The 18880-nt window shown below is 43.8% G+C and overlaps 3 protein-coding genes across 3 annotated transcripts; 1 reads left to right on the forward strand and 2 right to left on the reverse strand.

The window, feature by feature from the left end:
• The first annotated feature begins 1218 nt into the window (after nt 1-1218).
• On the forward strand, nt 1219-4275 carry mylpfa (myosin light chain, phosphorylatable, fast skeletal muscle a). Its single transcript, XM_077734355.1, has 7 exons — nt 1219-1326; nt 1997-2095; nt 2653-2728; nt 3176-3280; nt 3356-3434; nt 3513-3561; nt 3641-4275. The coding sequence occupies exons 1-7, from the start codon at nt 1324-1326 to the stop codon at nt 3740-3742; spliced, it is 513 nt and encodes a 170-aa protein (XP_077590481.1). The 5' UTR covers nt 1219-1323; the 3' UTR covers nt 3743-4275.
• A 283-nt stretch (nt 4276-4558) lies between these two features.
• On the reverse strand, nt 4559-12498 carry tbc1d10b (TBC1 domain family, member 10b). Its single transcript, XM_077734870.1, has 11 exons — nt 11974-12498; nt 10612-11129; nt 9919-10242; nt 9736-9835; nt 9545-9652; nt 8937-9043; nt 8701-8815; nt 8158-8223; nt 7886-8075; nt 7638-7792; nt 4559-7257 (listed from the first exon to the last, which is right to left on the reverse strand). The coding sequence occupies exons 2-11, from the start codon at nt 11109-11111 to the stop codon at nt 6385-6387; spliced, it is 2538 nt and encodes an 845-aa protein (XP_077590996.1). The 5' UTR covers nt 11112-11129; nt 11974-12498; the 3' UTR covers nt 4559-6384.
• A 731-nt stretch (nt 12499-13229) lies between these two features.
• On the reverse strand, nt 13230-18220 carry hsd3b7 (hydroxy-delta-5-steroid dehydrogenase, 3 beta- and steroid delta-isomerase). The gene is made up of 6 exons (XM_077735235.1): nt 17942-18220; nt 16552-16707; nt 16129-16237; nt 15370-15469; nt 15094-15256; nt 13230-14676 (listed from the first exon to the last, which is right to left on the reverse strand). The coding sequence occupies exons 1-6, from the start codon at nt 18102-18104 to the stop codon at nt 14264-14266; spliced, it is 1104 nt and encodes a 367-aa protein (XP_077591361.1). The 5' UTR covers nt 18105-18220; the 3' UTR covers nt 13230-14263.
• Between the last annotated feature and the right edge of the window lie 660 nt (nt 18221-18880).

Raw genomic sequence — 18880 nt, forward strand, 5'->3', positions numbered from 1 at the left:
GTTTCGGGTAGGGGAGGGGCTTAAAACTGGGGAGGGAGGGTATATAAAAAGTGGCGGTGGTCCAGATTGGCAAACAGGTGCAAAAAATGGCCGGCAGCAAAGTCAAATCTTTAACGGTGTGTTCATGTATCTGACACATTGTCGTTCATTTTCACACGCCGATAAAGGATCATAAATTTTCATAATGTTAGATACATAAACAGACAGACAATATTTGGACTTATTAGTAATATTAGCCCTTAGTGGCACACTGGACAGGCATTCACTTATTTTTAATTAAACAGGAATGAGATATGTTTTGTATTTAAAAAAAAAATCTAATGAATTTGGTTTAAAAGCTACCGCTAGCTTAATGCTAACAACAACAAAAATAAAATAGTACCATTGTTACAACCTAATGTCTGAACAAAAATGGTGGTGCACCCCTAATAGACAGGCAATAATCACGCGCATATTCTTTATCCTCTGCAAAAAATGGTGATTATTATTGAGTCACCAAAACAAGACTTGGTATTTTATTACCTCCTGCTGGCTCAAAACGAATTGAACTCCTTCATTCTCTGTATACCACTTATCCTCACAAGAGTCTTTGGGGGTGCTGGAGCCTATCCCAGCTGACCTTGAATCAGTTTCCAGACATTCACAGGGCACGAAAAAACAAACCACTATTAAGAAAATACTGTAAACTACTTTTTGTTCAATTTAATTGTTATATTTCATCATTGAAATCAATAACGACCCTTCTATCTTGGTGTAACTTCACAAAAAAGTACACTCTACCATCCACTAATTTGCGTATCGTCATTGAATGCGACTTGATCCCGTCAAGAGACGTGAGATCCGTGCACATACACGGTCAAGGCGGCTCGAATGGCACATTCGCCACCATCTCCTCGCCAGTGGCCAAAAATAAAGGCCTCCACCGTCGGCGTGCAACACAAGGAGCGAGAAGGGAGCACTCGGACCTCCGGACCTCGGAGCATCCGTGTCCTCAATGTCCTTATTAGTCCACGTGAGGGCGGAGGACCCACTCCCGGGTCCCTCCAATTTAATTCCAAGACTCGCCGTGGCTATTTCGGCCCTCTTGTAAGCGGATACGTGGCGGCCGCCGTTCTGTCTCATCGGCTATTGCCATCCGCTCGTCGCTAAGCATCCTCCCCTCCCGCGCTCGTTTTTTATCCCCCATCCAAACTTGAGGCTGTGGCTAAAGTTAGACAAGGGGGCCCGGGGCTATATAAGCCCCCCGGGGGCAAAGGACCAACGCGGTTTCACCCTCTCCTCTCTTTCTTCATCGTCCCAAACCTCTGCTCTAAGCGTCTCGAGATGGTGAGTAACTGCTCAACTGATGTGGATTTCGCTGGCCTTGGCCTGCATTCTGGAATTATTTGTTTTTTTTTACTTGTTGTCGTTTACCTGGGAACAAGACCCACCCTTTTGAGGACGCAAAATATGTTATTAATGTGACCCTATTGTGTCGGACCAATAGGGATTAGGACTATAATTGATTTTTTTAATATTATAAATTAGTCTGAGTTAGCATGAGAAAGTAAATAAGAGGGAGGGAGTTGAGAAATTAAATTTGATGACATTGAGAAAGTAGATTGTTCATTATTGAGGTATGCAAAAGTATGGTATAAAGTAAATATATGCAAAAGTTGGAAAAAAGTGAATAATAAGTCTGAAATTAAGTCAGTAGTAACATGAATTGTTTGCACAGCATTTATATTGAATGTTTTAATTCAAGTGAGAACACCATAAGAATGTAAACAGCAAAAAAATACTAGTGGGGACACCCAATTGGTAAAAAGTATAGTTTACTGCAAAAAGTGACCTAAATGAGACTCTGGCTGTGCATGAAAGTGAGCAACTAAGTATTAAATAAGTTCAAAAGTGTGCAAGTAAGCAAAAGTAAGTTTTAAAAAAAGCAAATACTCAAAAAAAAAAGTTTGTTAAAGACGGATAACGACGTAACTTTTCCCCTGAATTTGCCTTCCAGGCACCCAAGAAGGCAAAGAGGAGGCAGGCAGCCGGAGATGGCGGCTCCTCCAACGTCTTCTCCATGTTTGAGCAGAGTCAGATTCAGGAGTACAAAGAGGTGAGACCCCCCCAAAAAAATTCAACGGCTTGTTGTACCCACTTGCACTTGACTTCCTCCACGCCTACACCTCCTAAACACCATCAAACCACTCATACACACATCGTGTGAACCCATCTGAAATATCCAACGCCTCCTTCCAGTTTAACTGACCCTTGACCTCCAGCATCCAGCTGTCAAACCCTATCCCCAAATTAAACCCCGCCCCCCCTCGACACCGCAACATAAATCCTCCCCAATAAGGGCTGCCACATACACGGCTATCTTTAATCATGAGGCCATCTTGCGGTAAACCAAGATCCAAATCAAAGATCTTAAGTTTCAGCCGAGGAGAGTAATCACGCAGCTGTTCCGCGCCGTCCCAAATTAACCGTAAGGAAAGCCGGCGCGGGCGCTTTTAGGAATGCGACGACTGTACTGCAAGGTCTTAGTGCTCAGTAAGGGGAAACTCTTATTGACAAGGATATGGAAAGTTTTACCTTGTAAATGGAGGAGGCCATTTTGCTTGGGGGCGTTCTTCACATCTTACTCATTCCATTTTTTTTTTCTTCTGGCAGGCCTTCACAATCATCGACCAGAACAGAGACGGCATCATCAGCAAAGATGATCTCAGGGACGTTCTGGCCTCTTTGGGTAAGATTTAAAACAAAAAAAGTTTTAACAAAAGTTATTTAGTAAGTCCTTAAAGACAAAAGTTTAAAGGCAGTTCATAAAAATCAACACCAACAACATAAAAGTTGTTAAAACAACCAAAACACTGGTTTAGAAATAACACTGCTAGCTTAATGCTAACATAAAATGGAACCCTTTAGGTCAAAATTATTTAGGAAGCCCTCAAATGCAAAAGTCAAAGGGATTCATATGCCCAGAGTTTGCAAAAAATAAAAGAAAACATTACACTTTGATTTAGGAATAACTCTGCTTTGCTCAATGCTAACATATAATGGAACACACCATAGATAACTTAACAAATAACATTGGTTAAACCCCCCTGGAAGATACTGATATTTGAACAAAAACTATAGGGCAATTCTGGGTATTTATGACTGACAACATGGCCATCTTTTTTCCTGGTTTCAGGCCAACTGAATGTGAAGAATGAAGAGCTGGAGGCCATGATCAAGGAGGCCAGCGGCCCCATCAACTTCACCGTCTTCCTCACCATGTTCGGCGAGAAGCTGAAGGGTATCTTATTGTTTTTAATTATTATTATTATTTTTTTAATTTTCCACCTTAATTGACTCTAATTCCTTTCCACAGGCGCTGACCCCGAGGACGTCATCCTCAGCGCCTTCAAGGTCCTGGACCCCGAGGGTACCGGAACCATCAAGAAGCAGTTGTACGTTTAACTTTCCAGTCATTTAAACAAATATAACCACCATTCAATGCTCATCTATATCCTTTTTTCCATCCTCAGCTTGGAGGAGCTCCTGACCACCCAGTGCGACAGGTTCTCCAAGGAGGAGGTAAAAAAAAGTCTATTTCTACTCCATAATGGCTCCTCAAAAGGTGCTGTCCTATAACTATTTTCTTGCCCCCCCCCAGATCAAGAACATGTGGGCCGCCTTCCCCCCAGATGTCGCGGGCAACGTTGACTACAAGAACATCTGCTACGTCATCACACACGGAGAGGAGAAAGAAGAGTAAGAAGACCGACGGGAAGAAAGACGACAAATCCCTTCGCTTTTTCCTGCCTTCCTACTCCTTCCTTCTCCCCCCACCCGCCTGCTTCCCTCCCTCCGTGTGTACCCGTGGGGTCACCCCCTCTCGCCCCATCCCCCCTTTTATCTGGCGGGGAGGGGTCACGGGATGTCTGTGTGAGCTTACCGGGGAACGGGAGGGATGATTTTCGATAAAATGCCACGTCATCTTTGGCCTACGCCGGCCATCTTCTTTCCAAGCGTCTTGTTGAGACGACCCGGGGCCGCCCTCATTCCCATTGCGAAGAGGGGCTCTGGGGTTGGGAGGGGATGACACGTAAAGAGGGGAGGAGGGACGTCAATGAAAGAAAACATTCAAATCTTCGGCGATGTTTTCACCTCTGCTCTCGGCGGCGTAGTCGACGGCCTCCTCGTTCTTCGTAAAAATTGCTCCGCAACGCCCCAATTCATTTCGCCTTTCCTCTGTACTGAATAAAAAGGGACAAACTGTGAATAAAACCTCTTTCCTTTTGTACAAGAGTGTCTGTGTTTAGTGGATCTTTTTTTCTGGGGGCTTTGATATGCAGGGATTCTTGAATATGCAGATATATGCAGTCTTCTTATTAACGCACTTAAAAAAAACAAATGCAAAATCTGACAATACGTGTTTGGCGACACCCAGTGGCTCATTCTGTAACTGCACGACAAACTCAATACGTACATACACAACCGTACAATTAATAGAGAAAATCCTCTAAGCTAGTGAGCGAGAAAACAGGCAAAAAAAGTTACAATATGAATAAAAATAAAAAGAACGCAAGGATAATTTAATATATTACGGTTTATTACTCATCACAAATGTCATCACCGTGATCATTATCAAGGAAACACATCACTTGTCGATGTTAGGGAATGAATTCAATTAGCTATAATATCAATTAACTCCACCCGAGCGATAGCGAGACTTGTAAACTCAAAAAATACACTTAAAAAACAAAAAAAAGACAAACATCAACCTTGTGAATCTATTTTGGTAGAACACAAGCAATGTCTTCCATACCAGAAATGCACAAGGACTTCTTTTGAGTCTGCACCAAGGTAACCATTGCGACATATTGCAAAATTGGCGTCCAGTTATATTTTTGCATAGAGACGTTCAAATCGACGCTACGCGCGTTTGGGAGTGTTTTGGCGTGGTCGAACACGCCGTATTCACGAAAATTTATCACCACGAAGACGACAAGACAACAAATGGAGGAGAATTGGAGGAGTCTGTGTGGCGTGATGGGACGTTGCCATGGCAACCAGCTAATTAGTCCATAGTTGCAACACATGAGGCAGAAAGTTAATATATAGCTTCTTCACTCCCAAACTTTTCCGGAATAACGAGGTGCAACAAGCGTCCAGTCAATCAGGCGTCCAATAACTCTCATAGAAAAATAATAACAATAATGTTAATAATCATTATATTCTATATTTGATTAAATTAACCAATTTGTACATAAATACATCAAAAGGTGAGCGGTTAATGCTACATGGGCACACCGGGCACCACACGCTCAAGTGGGTTTAAAAAAAAAAACAGAAATTAAAATTAACCAAAAAATAAGGTCAACAACTCATTTGTTAACAAGCGTAACAGCAAACGATTTTTTTCTTCCTTTTTCAATACTAGAAGTGCAATAATTATCCTTCATCGTCTTCGGATTACATTCCAATATTTTGATAAATTAAACAGATATTAGCGGTTATTGGAGTAATACTTGTTGGATGAGGGACACACAAAAAAATTATAATATTGCTCTGAGAATATTTTTTTTTTAGGTTGACATTTACAAAACATTTTGTCATTTTTTAATATTATCAGAGAAAGGGGGAAAACATTACTATAGTAAATCAATTATTATTTCTGTTGGTCAAAAAGTTGTTTTTCATAATGGTGTGTGTCCCTAATCCATCTTTAGTGCACATCCAACACTACTAATTAACAATAAATGCACTGATTAAATGTCTACTTCAAGTGTCTTAAACTTAATAACATTAGATAGGATTTCTTTTTAAAAGTCCCACTCGCTTGTTTTCGTTAACTAAAAGCACGCCAAAGCACAGCCACGTAGTTGGAGTACTCCCTACACCCAGCAGGGGGCCTGTTACCATGATGCTACGCTATGAAGGCACGCACCACAACATCCAATAAATAGCTTGGGTACGAACCTCAAGTTTTCCCATTGGTGACTCGATGCGATGATCAAAACCCAAACAAACGCCTGTGGAGGCGGGGCTTTAATTTCTCTTAATATTTACATCTTTTTTGCGGTTCCTCGTGTTCCAAATATTATGGGCAATATCGAACGGAGTGGGGGAGTGGCGCCACCTTGTGAACATGATCTCACATCCTTGCTTGTTTAAAAAAAAAATTAAGTCCAATTTCTGTCTTTTCCAACTTACTGTCGCAGTAGTAATAACGGAACACTTGATGTGCTTGCGGAAAAGGCTGACATTTTCAGTCCTTGTGGCTTTTGGGAAACCACAAAATGCGGAGTGCTTCAAGTTTTTTGGATGTGTTATGAAAATGCTGAAAAAAAGGACTCAAATTGGAGCGTTTTGATCCAAAATGGCGTCTCATGGGAGAATCCAAATTGTCATTTCTCACTGGGCCTCCTTTTTCATTCCGCGCTCCAACGAGGCGGAATCCCTCGCCGCCCCGTTTTTGTCGTGGTCCGGCCCAGGTGCCACGCCCACTTTATCTTTCTTCTTCCCGGCCTTCTTCTTTTCCTTCTCCAGACGCTCTTTGTCCTTCTTCAGTCTCTCCTTTTCAGCTTTGTCCTTCTCCTTCTTCTCCTTCAGCCTTTTTTTCTCGTCCTCGCGCTCCTTCTTCTTGTCCTCCTTGCTTTTTTTCTTCCTGCGGCCGTCCTCTTCCACCAGGGGTGGCGTGGCCGGTGGGGAATCCGGCGCCCCCTTCGCCCCAATTTCGCTGCCGGGCAAGAGGGGGGCGTTGTTGGCCGTTGGCGAGGGGATGACGGGGGTGATCTGCTCCGAGACGATCCTCGGCGCGGGGGTCAGCGCGTCTGGCGCCTGGGCGCTTTGACCGCCTCGCGGTCCGGCCCCCGCCAGGGGGCTCTGGACTTGAGCCGCCCTCTGCGCCGCCCCGGGAGGAATGGGTGGCTTCTGGGCGGCCGGTGGGGACTGAGGTCGCCCACCGTCGGGAAAGGAGGGCCCCGAGAAGGAGCCCTTCTTGGCGTGCGAGTGGAACGGGGTCCTGGACTTGCGGAAGCCCGGCAGCGAGAGCAAGGAGGACGAAGCCCGCAGCGGTCCCGGCGGGGGGACGGAGCTGCCCAGGAAGGAGAAGCTGCCTCCCGAGCTGATGGCAGACGCCCGACGTTTCTGCTCGTAAATGGCTCGGGTACCGTGGAGGCGGCGGCCAGATTGGTGAGTCAGCTCCCCGCGGGATTCGCGCCATTTCCTCACTTGGACGGTGCATTCGCGCTCGATAAGAGCTTCGGTCACCTGAAGGAGGATCACCTGAAGAGAGTTGTGAAATGAAGACACAAGAAAAAAAGATTTAGTGACGTTTTCATATTTCCTCTAAAAATGTCCGGGGACCAAACGTCCGGGGACCAAACGTCCGGGGACCAAACGTCCGGGGACCAAACGTCCGGGGACCAAACGTCCGGGGACCAAACGTCCGGGGACCAAACGTCCGGGGACCAAACGTCCGGGGACCAAACGTCCAGGGACCAAACGTCCGGGGACCAATTCTTGTGTTCATATTGTACTTGCATTGAAAAGATGGAAAAAAAATATTTGCAAATCCACAAAAAAAAGTGTTTTTGTATGTACAGGCATAGAAATAGATGTCTCAGTTTGAGTCAAGTAAAATAGCAAGTAAAGGACTGTCATACCTCCTGGACCAAGTTGTCCTCTCTAATGGTTTCTGGTGAGATGCCCCTTAACCGCTCCATGGTTTCATACATGCCCTGCACTTCCCGCAGTTTATCCACCGAGCCCAGCATCTGTTTGAGGAGCACCAGACCGACGCGGAACACTATCTTCACCCCTAGTGAGACAAAAAAAGATCCACCAAGTCAGCCATCATGACAACTTGTGGACTAGAAAAATTATTTATGAAAAGCAGACTGGTATTTGGCACCTTCGCAAAAGAACATGTCCCAGACGCGCAGCACGCATCCCCAAGGCAGCGTGCGTGAGAAGATGCACATGAACCATTCTGTCATGTAGAGAATGGGGTCAATCTTAAACTTCTTCAGATGTCTGTAGGCCATGGGACACGAGCGCCGCAGCAGGGAGAAAAATATCTCGCCGTCCAGCTGGATGGCTTCCTGGAGCGGGGAGGGGTGCAATAAGACATGAGTCAGCAAAAAAGGGGACAAAGTGCACTGTTGAGATGTTCAGTAGATTTACCAAGCCGGCGCTGTAGTATCCCGGAAGGTACTTTTCGCATATCTGTACCAGGCACCAGAAGGCTTGCTGGGGATGGCAAAAGCACACAATTTGTTTTTTTTAGTGAAATAATAATATTTTTTTTATTTTGGATTAAAAGAACTGGCTCAAAATCCCTAAATAGTCAGTTTTTAGAGATCTAAAGCAATGTTTATGAGCTTTTTTTCTCTTAATAATGGAAAATGTCTTTTAATCATGTTATTTCTATTTCAAATGTACCCAAAATATTCTTTCAAAATGGAAAACAGAAAATATTTGTATATTTATTTTCAGATTTGACAAAATGCAATTTGAACTAAAAACAAAAGAATAAAATGGGATTAAAAAATAGCAATGATTTTTCAAAAAGGGGGAAATCAAGAAATGGAATGTACATCTACAATCATTTGAATTTGATCCTAAAACAGAAAGTCGCCACTCATGATTTACTTTCTCGGGCCGCCCAAAATGATGCAGCGGTCCAAATTTGGCCCCCGGGCCGGCACTTTGACACCCAATGCTTACCTCAGCGGGCATGTGCATCAGAAGCACGGCAGCCACAGGAGCCTGTGCCTGGCAGTAACCTTCATCCGGCCGATAGATGGTGTACGCCTTCAAGATGCGGTACAGATCCTGTTGCCTGTAGACCCATAGACACAACTGCCATTATCTTTCTACTAGTGTTGAAAACTGATGCACAGTATGAAAGGAACTTTGTGTACACATGCAAAAACCACCAAAAAATAGTATTTGATTCTGACCCGTGGCCACCACGTGCGGCAAACATCTCATGGAAGGGAAACTGCCTGTGGAGGTCTTTCTCGATGATGTCCAACCACTTGGCCTCTCCCGGTTCCCTTTCCAGCTCCTAAGGGGGCGGGACCAAATGTCTTAGTCACTTATGAGTACTATAAGTACTGAACGTGAGTGAAATGTGAGAACAACAGGAAGTGAGTAGCACAAAGGAAGGCCTCCTCCTCCCTCGAGTAGCGAGACGACGACTCAGGCGAGATTAGGTGGTGTCTTAAGAGGCTTATGGTTTCCGGCACCCCGCAGACACCTTGGCCGCAACTTCACTTTGCCAGATTGCCATTACGTCAATACGGAGGGCCAACCCGGTGGCCCCATTTATTTTCCTCTTCTCATATATTCAGTTTGCACTTTGTACAGTCAATTCCAGGATGTGGTACACTTCCATTTGACAGTTAATTTACCACCAGTGGTCAGTGAGGCGGATGTAATTGAGCCGCAACACAAGAAACAAGTACTGACCAGACCGAGAAAACTTTTGGCTTCACCCAGTTATGTGAAATTATTTGTTTTTATGTTATAAGGGGAAAACTATATTCATTTTTTTACAGCATCATACCTCAAATTTGCCAGGGTTGGTGTCCAGCAGTTCCTGGCTGTTGGACAGCAGCTGCCAGGCTTTGGAGCGCAGCGACGACGGGATCCCTTTCCGGCAACGGATTTTTACCTGTCACACAACATACATACCAATTATCACCAATTTTCTGCTTGAAGTATTTTCAGATGGCTGTTAAGCAGTATATGATGTACCTTCTGGAAACGATGTTTAATCCACTTGTCCCAGTGGTTGAACATTTCAAGCCATTTCACCTCCCTCTGACGGGACACCTCCACTCCCAATTCTTTTTCACTGCCACAATGAAAATGACAAAAATGTTACAATGGCCAGATTTATTTGAGAAGCACTGTCATTTCATTGAATTCGTGACTGACCTCGCCTCGCTGAATTGATTGCCACCCAGAAAGCCATATTTGTCAGTGCGCCTCACCGCCAAGCCATTGATCTCGGAGTCGGAGCCCAACGAGCTGCCGTCGTCCCCGAGGCCCGACAGTGACTCCAGTGTCCCGGACATCAGGCTGGCAGACTCCAGGTAGCTGAGGGTGTCGGGGGCCGGCCGTTGGGAGCCGGGCAGGGGGAGGCTGGGCTCTTGGATAATGGGCACCGTGGGGCTGGGTTGGCCTGCCCTTGGAGGAGGGGTTAGGTTGGTTTCGGGTGGTTGGATGAGTGGCACCGTGGGGCTTGGGTTGGATGCCGGGGGGCTGGGTTGGCCCGCACTTGGGGGAGAGGTGAGGTTGGTTTCGGGTTGTTGGGTGAGTGGCACCGTAGGGCTGGGGTTTGATGCCGTGGGGCTGCTTTGCCCCACTGTTGGCAAAGGGGTGAGGTTGGAGGCAGGTTCCTGTTTGAGTGGTACTGTGGGTATGGGGGGTGACACTGTGGGTATGGGGGAAGACACTATGGGTATGGGGGGTGACACTGTAGGTATGGGGGGTGACACTGTGGGTATGGGGGGTGACACTGTGGGCATGGGGGGTGACACTGTGGGCATGGGGGGTGACACTGTGGGGCTAGCTTGCCCCGCTTTTGAGGGAGGGTTAAGGTGGGAGGCCGGATCCTGGATGAGTGCCACCGTGGGACTGGGGTCCACCGTCCGGGGAGGTGGGATGTTGTATGGTGCTGCTTTGATAGGACTCTGTGGCTTGGGAGACACGGGCGGTCGAGGACTTTTGGGAGCTTTCTGAGGGGGTATAGGAGTTGTTATGGAGGGTGCTGCAGTAATGTTGGCTGCTGCGGGAGGATTTTGGGTGACATGGACGCTGGGGTACAGGTTAGGACCTGGGGTGAGATCAGGAGAAGGGGATGCTGGTTGAGGCATATTTGTTTCCACGTCAGCACCAGGCCCCTCCGCTTCCTCTTTTTGAGAGGCTGTTGTATGATTATTGCTCACGGGAGTCTCGGGAGGAATCGTCGGCGGTGGAGGCATCAACGGCGAAGTGGGTGTGTTTTCGCTCAAATGGACGTCATTGCAAAGGGACGATTTAGGGGACACAGATGAGGGTGAGGGGCCAGAGGGAGTTGTGTGGGGGTCGGCCGGCGGCGGTGAGGACAAGGCGGGAAGTTCAGCCATGTTGCGACAAAAGATGTCCTGTAACATGGAATAAAATTGACAAATCAACATCGACAGGCCGTACTAATTGTCTTATTGTTAAAAAATGATTACACTGTGATGAGTTCATCTGTAATGTTTTGTTGCATTGTCAACAAGCAACATTCAAAACCGTCAGAGCTGATAAGTTCATCAAGACACACGCAAGTCTCATCAAGGGTACTTTGGAATCAAATTTCCATGCTGAGGATTTTGAAACAATTTCCTCAAAGGAGTTAAAATTGCTAAGGCTTTAATATGGCAGCACAATTTTTGGTGCATGCATTTTTTTATTGGCGTGCTTAGGATGAGCACCTGCGATATCAATAAACGGCTTATTTTTCCCCCCCTCAAGCTTTTTAACGCATAGCGTTCAACCAAAACAATACAACAATGCGTGCCAGGCTACATTTCCTCTTATGCAAGCACGGACTTTATAAATAGAAAAGGATGTGATGAGTAATTGCACTTTGTAGCCTAGTAGCCAGACTGCCCTGTCGCATGACCACAGTAGCATCTTTTGCACGAGTCACTAATTAATCATGCATATTAAGAGCTTGAACATATCAACACGCTGCTCAAAAAAACAGCGCTTATCCGCTATTCTGCTGACCGAGCAGCGTGGAAGCTGAAGGCGGCTACATGCTAAGCTAACCACCCTCATCACAGATCCGCCACCTCCCAGAGGGAAGTCTAGCCGCCCAGGCAAGGACGCTTTACGCGCGGCTAATTAGCTCAATTGACGAGCCAGGAGGCCCCAGACCAGGCCTCGGCCTCGGGCACTCGATTTACCCCGGTTAAGCCCTCCTTTTCCCTCCCCCTCTCGTCAACAAGATGAACTCACCCACACCCGGCGTTGTCACTGCGGCGCGTCCACCCGGTTGTCCAGGGGGGTCCTGGAAGCGCGTTGGCCCGCCACAGCGACTTGTCCTACCCAAAGCTCCTCGGCGGGGAGGACGGGGAGCCGCAGGGAAAGCGACGATGCTCGGTGCCGCTGCGGGTGCTGGTAGCCAGTTAGCCTAGCAGCTAGTAGTTAGCTTCTTCGCCTGTGGAAGCGTAGCTCGCAAAAGCCGCGCTATTCCGTTGTTCATTTCAGTGGGGCAACCAGCTTAACGGTTCTTTTCTTTTCCATATTCCCCAAATGGCAAACAAATAACTTCTTTTGTTTGTGTCATCCGAGCGTGGCAGTGCGGCTACATCCTCGGCCAGCAGCCCGCATTTCCGATTGACAGCTCGGTTCGTACGTGCGCGCGTCCGTGGCGTTGTGGACGCGGACGCAGCCACTCAGTAGTGGTACCGTTAAATCATTTACAGAGTCACTTTTTCTCATCTTAAATCACAACCAATTAAATAGTTTAAACGAAAAACATTGCAATGAGCTAATATTTGCACTCTAGTTTGGGGAGGGCACTCATTACGTAATTATATTTTTTAAACGTTGCACTTGGTGTATCTGATCGATAGGCGGCGCTAGAGTTTACTTTTTCAACAACTGGAACAAGCAATGTTTATTTTGGAAGCATAAAGGCAAATAATGAGTAATTGCTTAGGCAATTTGGAGTGACCACACTTGGAAAAAGTGAATAAGTTCATTATTTATAAATTAATTTTTTAAGCATGTATTAATAATGGAATATAACAAAACTAATGAGGGTACCCTCACAAGGGTTGACTATCCCATTACTTTTTGATAATGTTCTGTAAGTATAAATGTATTTTCTACTTTTTATAAATGGCTGCTTTTATTCTTTTAGCTCAATCCTCATGGCAACTGTGTCAGTAAAGACTAAAGGTATTGAATAACTCCCATAAAACTAAAAATAGTCAATGACCTCCATGTCACTAGTTTCAGATGAAATTTTACATCCAATGAAATTCAGATTAACAAAGCTCTTATTTACATTCTGGGTCCAGTTTAGCCATGTTTCTCCACCGTTGAATTAACAACATGTAAATAATGTGTCTGTCTCCATGGAAAACAGAATGAAAACACAGAGAAAAAAAACTCAGTGGGATTCCCCAATTACATCCATAAGGAAACTCTAGCTGGATCCAAAATCAAAGAATTCTAAATTAAAGAGACACATGAACCACAACTGGTTGAAATACACAATAAATCATTTTAATTAAGACTCTTAACATTTTGTATTTCAAACTGTCATTTAAGTGCAGTGCAAAACATTCCCATAACAATTTCAATATGCATCCCATTACGGCAATTAATCTGTTACCACATACATTTGTTACCATATAAATGTCCATGTTATGTTACTCCCTGAAGTTTTTGAATGAGATCTTTCAAGTGTTTTCCGGTTCCCTGTAGTTCTGTAGTTCATATATTTGACATAGTATGTACTAAATAGAAACAGGCAATACATTACTTCTGAAGTACATTCAGGCAATGATCCATTCATTGATTGACTGTCAAGTAATCTTGCAGTTAAAGTACATCTAGACCAGTTCTAGATCTTCTGGACTGACTTTTTTTAAAGATGCAACCTTTAGTTTTTGGTACTTGTATGTTCAGTTCTGTAAAATCTGCCTAAAGGACAACCCTAAAACAGAGTTTGTTTTTTTTTATAATGGAGGTCATTTCAATTTAGACATTAAGGAGTTCCAGGAACTTTGGGATGGTCCAGGAACAACATTTTCAAACAAATTTCAATCATTATGTTTTGCGCATCATTCCTCACCACAAAAGTGTTTCCTGGACATCTTGAAGTCATCTTCATTTGGTAATGACGAATCCAAGGCTAGCGGTCATTTGCTTTTCCAACACATGAATGTACTTCCTTAGAAACCTGCTTTAACCTCCTAAGACCCAAACTCTTCCAAGGCATGCTTTGTTTATATGCAAATTGGGACCTGATGAGTGTAAAAACCAAAAAAAATGATCTTTTCTGCGCCAAATGATGACCACATCATAAGTGGACGCCAGGCTCCGATAGTCCAAAATTTAACATTGTAGTCTTGTCACAGCCAAAAAATGTGATGTCAACACATGTATACACCCTGTCCTAAGAGGATAAATTAGTTTTTATATGCAGGTTTCACACCCTTGTTGAAACTCAATAACGAAATAAAGCTCTAATACTAAATATTCTGTTTAAAATAACATATTTAGTGTGGAAACGTTAAGAGCTTTTGGAGTCCTCCATTGGGAAGGTGTTCACCCAATCTTGGGTTCGTTCCCGACAGCGTTCCCAGTCGTACAGCGGGCGATACTGAAAATGCCTCAGCGCTTTGTCCGTCTTTACGGTGAAAGACGTGATAGCCACGGCTAGGGTGTAGCTGTTCAGAATGGGCGTAAAGTTGCAAAAAGGCTTTAAGATCCAGCGTAGGATGTCATTGAGCATGGCTAGGAACCATAGGAACAGTAGCGGCATGCGTACACGGCGGAACTGGAACGTCGACAGGAATAGCATGTTGAAGTCCTCGTAGCTTTTGTAGGGCGAGTCGTCGTAGCAGAAGAAGGCCTCGCCGCCTACAGTGTCGGGATGCTCGCGTAGGGCACGGGCAGCCAACACGTGCATCCATGCCACATTGCCTGTCCAGAAATGGGACGCTAGTAAATGGACATGTACAACAAATGCAAATTCTGACAATGTTTTCCTTTCAAAATAACACTAACTATTAAAACCATGAATATGGAGGTGAAAATTGTGACTTAATTAGGCTCTTATACGAGAGAAATTGTAAAATTCAATGATTTTAAGGCAATTTTAGGGGTAAGGCTTATATGTGAAGGCGGCTAATATGCGAGAAAATACGGTATTTAGCCTTTTTTTTTTTTTTAGGTAGTACACACAAAGTCATTTGAATCACTTCTCATGCACAGTGACTCATTAGTCCTTGTAAAGGTTACTAAGGAAAGAGGAAGAGAAGTTGCATATACCCAACTTCTGCTTCGTGGCTACCATGCTCAAAGTTCTCTGCGCCCCCTGGCGTCTATTATGGGACTTACCAGCGTAGACACGACCGTGTTCGGTGCTGTCGGGGACTCCTCCGATGACTAGACCTCCCCTCTTGACAGCCAGCTTGTAAAAATCTTTGATGAGCTCGTGGCCCTCGCCGTAGATGCCCGTCGGTCTTAGCGAGCAAGTGTGCAAACGTTGACCATTCTGCACCTGAAGATGAGGGGGGGGGGGGTAAATATTATAAAAACATGTGACATAAATTCCGGTGGGCATAAAAAAAAAAAATGGTACAGAGAGTCCATCATCTTGTTTAATGTGGTTACCATTGTGCCGTTAGCTTCCAGAATGATCTTCTCAGCCTTGGCTTTGGTCTTCGGGTAGGCCATTGTGTGCTTCACCAAGTACGGTGTGTCTTCATTACCCCTGCAGACATAGCCAAGGATTAAGTAATGCAAAATTGTCTAATTTATTCACATTTGCTCTTATTTGGTGACTTGGTTCATCTTGAATTGTAAACACAAGTGAACACCAGTTTAACCAGATGAAGTCATTGAAGTCTACCACCTTGAATCATGTGCTTGTAACATGTCACTTCTGAAATAAAATGCTTAAACTACCAGACAATTATGTCATTTTGTAAAAGAATGCTATTTTATTGGCTCAACTCCCTACGCCATAAACATTTTATTGGATGTCGCAGAATTTCGTTTGTTAAACAAACCTTTGATAATGACTCAATACTTAGTCTTATGTTTTATTTGCTTTTGGACTGTTATTGTTTACCCCCGGGACCATTATTTAAGTGTCTTAAGCGTATGAAGCGTCTGTTGTATAACGAAACTGACCTGCCAGACACACTCCAAGTAGAAAGTATGCTGGAAAAAATCTGTCAGTTGAATAGCTGGCTTGTGTAATAATAAACTCCATCCAAAAAAAAAATGGATCTGGAACATAAGTTAGCACTCCTCCTTAAAAAAAAGTAAAAGACTGATAATGCAAAGTGCTAGTTTGGCATATAGTTTGTTTTGTGGATACGGATTTGAAGGTAAAGAATATATAGAGCATGCAGTGTGATTTTTTACCTGACAAAGGCTTCCCTGTTCATGTTGGGGCCGATTACTTCCATGCTGCTGGTGTACAGAAGACTGCAAATGTTGTTGTCCACACATGCGTTAATCACATTTTCCGTTCCTGACAGAAGGTAAAGAAGAAAAAATCCATGATTATAGTTGAGGGTGTAGACAGAGAGAGTCATAAACAGCTCATATTTACTAATGTTATTTCTTATGAGCCATTCTCTGAATTGAAAAGTAAATCGCCTTGCACGCCAGAAATTCCCAGAATTGTGTGGATGCTATCACCAAGCTGTCAGTGAGGCAAGAAAAAAAAATCCCTGTACCAGCTGAAGCCCGGATGAACGAAAAGTAATGACAGAAGTTTTCAATACTTTGTGGCTTTTTTTTGGGTGGAACAAATATGGAGTTTACAAATGAATGGAAAGTCACCTGTGACATTGACGGCATAAATAAGGGTTTCTGGGACTTTGTGCCAAACGTCCACCAGGCTAGCGGTGTGGATGACTACGTGGGCGCCGTGGGATGCCTCCAGTACGCTGTCGTAGTTGGTGATGTCACCTTGGATGACCGTCACCTTGGTCCGCTCTAAAGGGGAATTCAATAAGAAATCAAAAAGAAGAAATATGGTCAAAAAGCGACATCACTGGAGTATAAGTCGCATTTTTTCGGGGGAAATTTATTTGATAAAATCCAACACCAAAAACAAAGTGAAAAAAATGTGATTGAAAAATACGGTAATTACTTTAGAATTATCTCCTAGTACTTCAAAAATACAGTACTACACAGAATTGAGTGGTAATCACTCATCAGGCCTATCTTTTATCTCCAATGCGTCCTTGAACCTTCCCCAGAGATAAAAAAAAAAAGTCAGTGACGATAACATTTTTAGAGGTCAAAATTGGGGTCAAATCCGGCTAGTTCCAACTTCTATGAAATCTCCCACATTTTTCGTTTAAAAATAATGTCCAAATATGCATCCTTTAAACAATACATTGTATTTTTGTTCAAATTGACAGTCAGGAGGCCCAGGATGGGTGTGGTCGTTGTGTTCTGAACTCTAGTTTACAGCGGTGTTGGGTTTCTGGAACTCTACACAATGAAAACCCGAACAAAGCTGTTTTTTTTCCTCCCCACATCGGTGCATTCCTGATACCGTTAATGCCACCCTGATGGGGAAATGCCACTCATTGATGGATTTGGGTTTAAGCAGGGTTCTATGGTCAGGCGACAAAAGACACTCATATCCCGTTGACACAGGTCGCAGGTGGGGACAAGCCAACAGGAAACGAATGGGAGTGGGACATCCTGACAAAGATCTCCTAGGAACACGTTGTTTTGCTCATATTTCAAACAAACCATTAAAAGTGTTCTTAGTCACAAGCGTTGTGTCAATTTTATTGATATTAAATTTTAAAAATGCTAATATTACATAAGTATTGTGCTAAATGGACTGCGAGCCAAAAGGTAAAAGGGGATCAAGTGCAAAGTGCAACGCCTGTTTCTTAAATCATTAATGAGGGAAATTGGTTCAATGTACTTTTTAAACTTGGCCCAACCAAAGAATTTTAAAACAAAATAAGTTCATTTTGGTCCACAAAAGTTGAATGAAAGAAACTCAAACTTGTTTATTTTTTTTGAAGACGCTAGTAATCAAAATTATGTTTCATCCTCTCACCCCAGAAAACTAACAAAAATCTTTCAAATCATTTTTAAAGTTAACCAGGACTTTTATATACGTTCGATAATTATATATTTGTCATTAGAATGTAAGGAATTTAAATGTTTATTTAAAAAAAAGTTAATTAAACATTTTTCTTACCGTTTCCAAGCTGGCTGAGTTCAGGTAGCGTATGCTTATCGAAAATTCGAACCTCAGCCACGGCGTCTGCCTCCTTTTCCAGCAGGACTCGGAGCAGGTGCCGACCCAGGAAGCCGCAGCCCCCCGTGATGAGATAAACGAGCCCCGAGCGGTGGTCCGACATGGTAACTTTCAGTTCGGTTGAGGAAAACCCAACTGGGTAAACTGACGATGGACGGCCGCAGTCTGTTCTGTCGGTACCGTTAGACCGCGCTGCGTTTAAAGAACTCAGGAAAGCCGGCTGCTCCCACCCCTTCCAACCCCAAATCATAAAACTTTATTGAAACACTCAGTACTTGAATATGTAATGGTTTCGTACCACATGGCAACTGTCGCCAACAACTTTGTGGGGAATGAAGATATTTCAGTCAAAATAATAAAGCAACAATACAAATTAAAAAAGGAAACAATAGAATAAAACTTTAAAAATAACAAATACAAAGTGCAAAATAGTATCCAGCCTGACTCAAAGGTTTTGAGACACTTTTCTATTCAGTAGGATGACAAAGTGTCCCAAAACTTTATAGTTAGGTACAGGTAATTTATTGATAATTACCCACTAATAAGTTTATACTCAAAATTTTGAACAAAGTAAAAAGTTGGAAGAATATTATTCACAAATTATTAGCTCCCTCCCTGGTGGTTTTAATGAATAAACTCAAATAATTTCATAGAAAAATGATGAAGAGAACAACTTGTTTGGACGTCTATTATCGTCAATGGCATTGAAAGAATGGGTGGACAGTCCATTGCTGTGTTTGTGCACATAGAGCCCTAGTGTGGTATGTCTGATTTATTTTTACACCCCACTGTGACCAGAATCTAAACATAGTATGCATGAGACACATGTTGAAATAAATCACAGGTTCTACAGAGACTGAGTTCTATTTTAAAAATAAG

Source organism: Stigmatopora nigra, chromosome 15, assembly GCF_051989575.1.
Source record: "Stigmatopora nigra isolate UIUO_SnigA chromosome 15, RoL_Snig_1.1, whole genome shotgun sequence".
Taxonomy (NCBI): Eukaryota; Metazoa; Chordata; class Actinopteri; order Syngnathiformes; family Syngnathidae; genus Stigmatopora; species Stigmatopora nigra.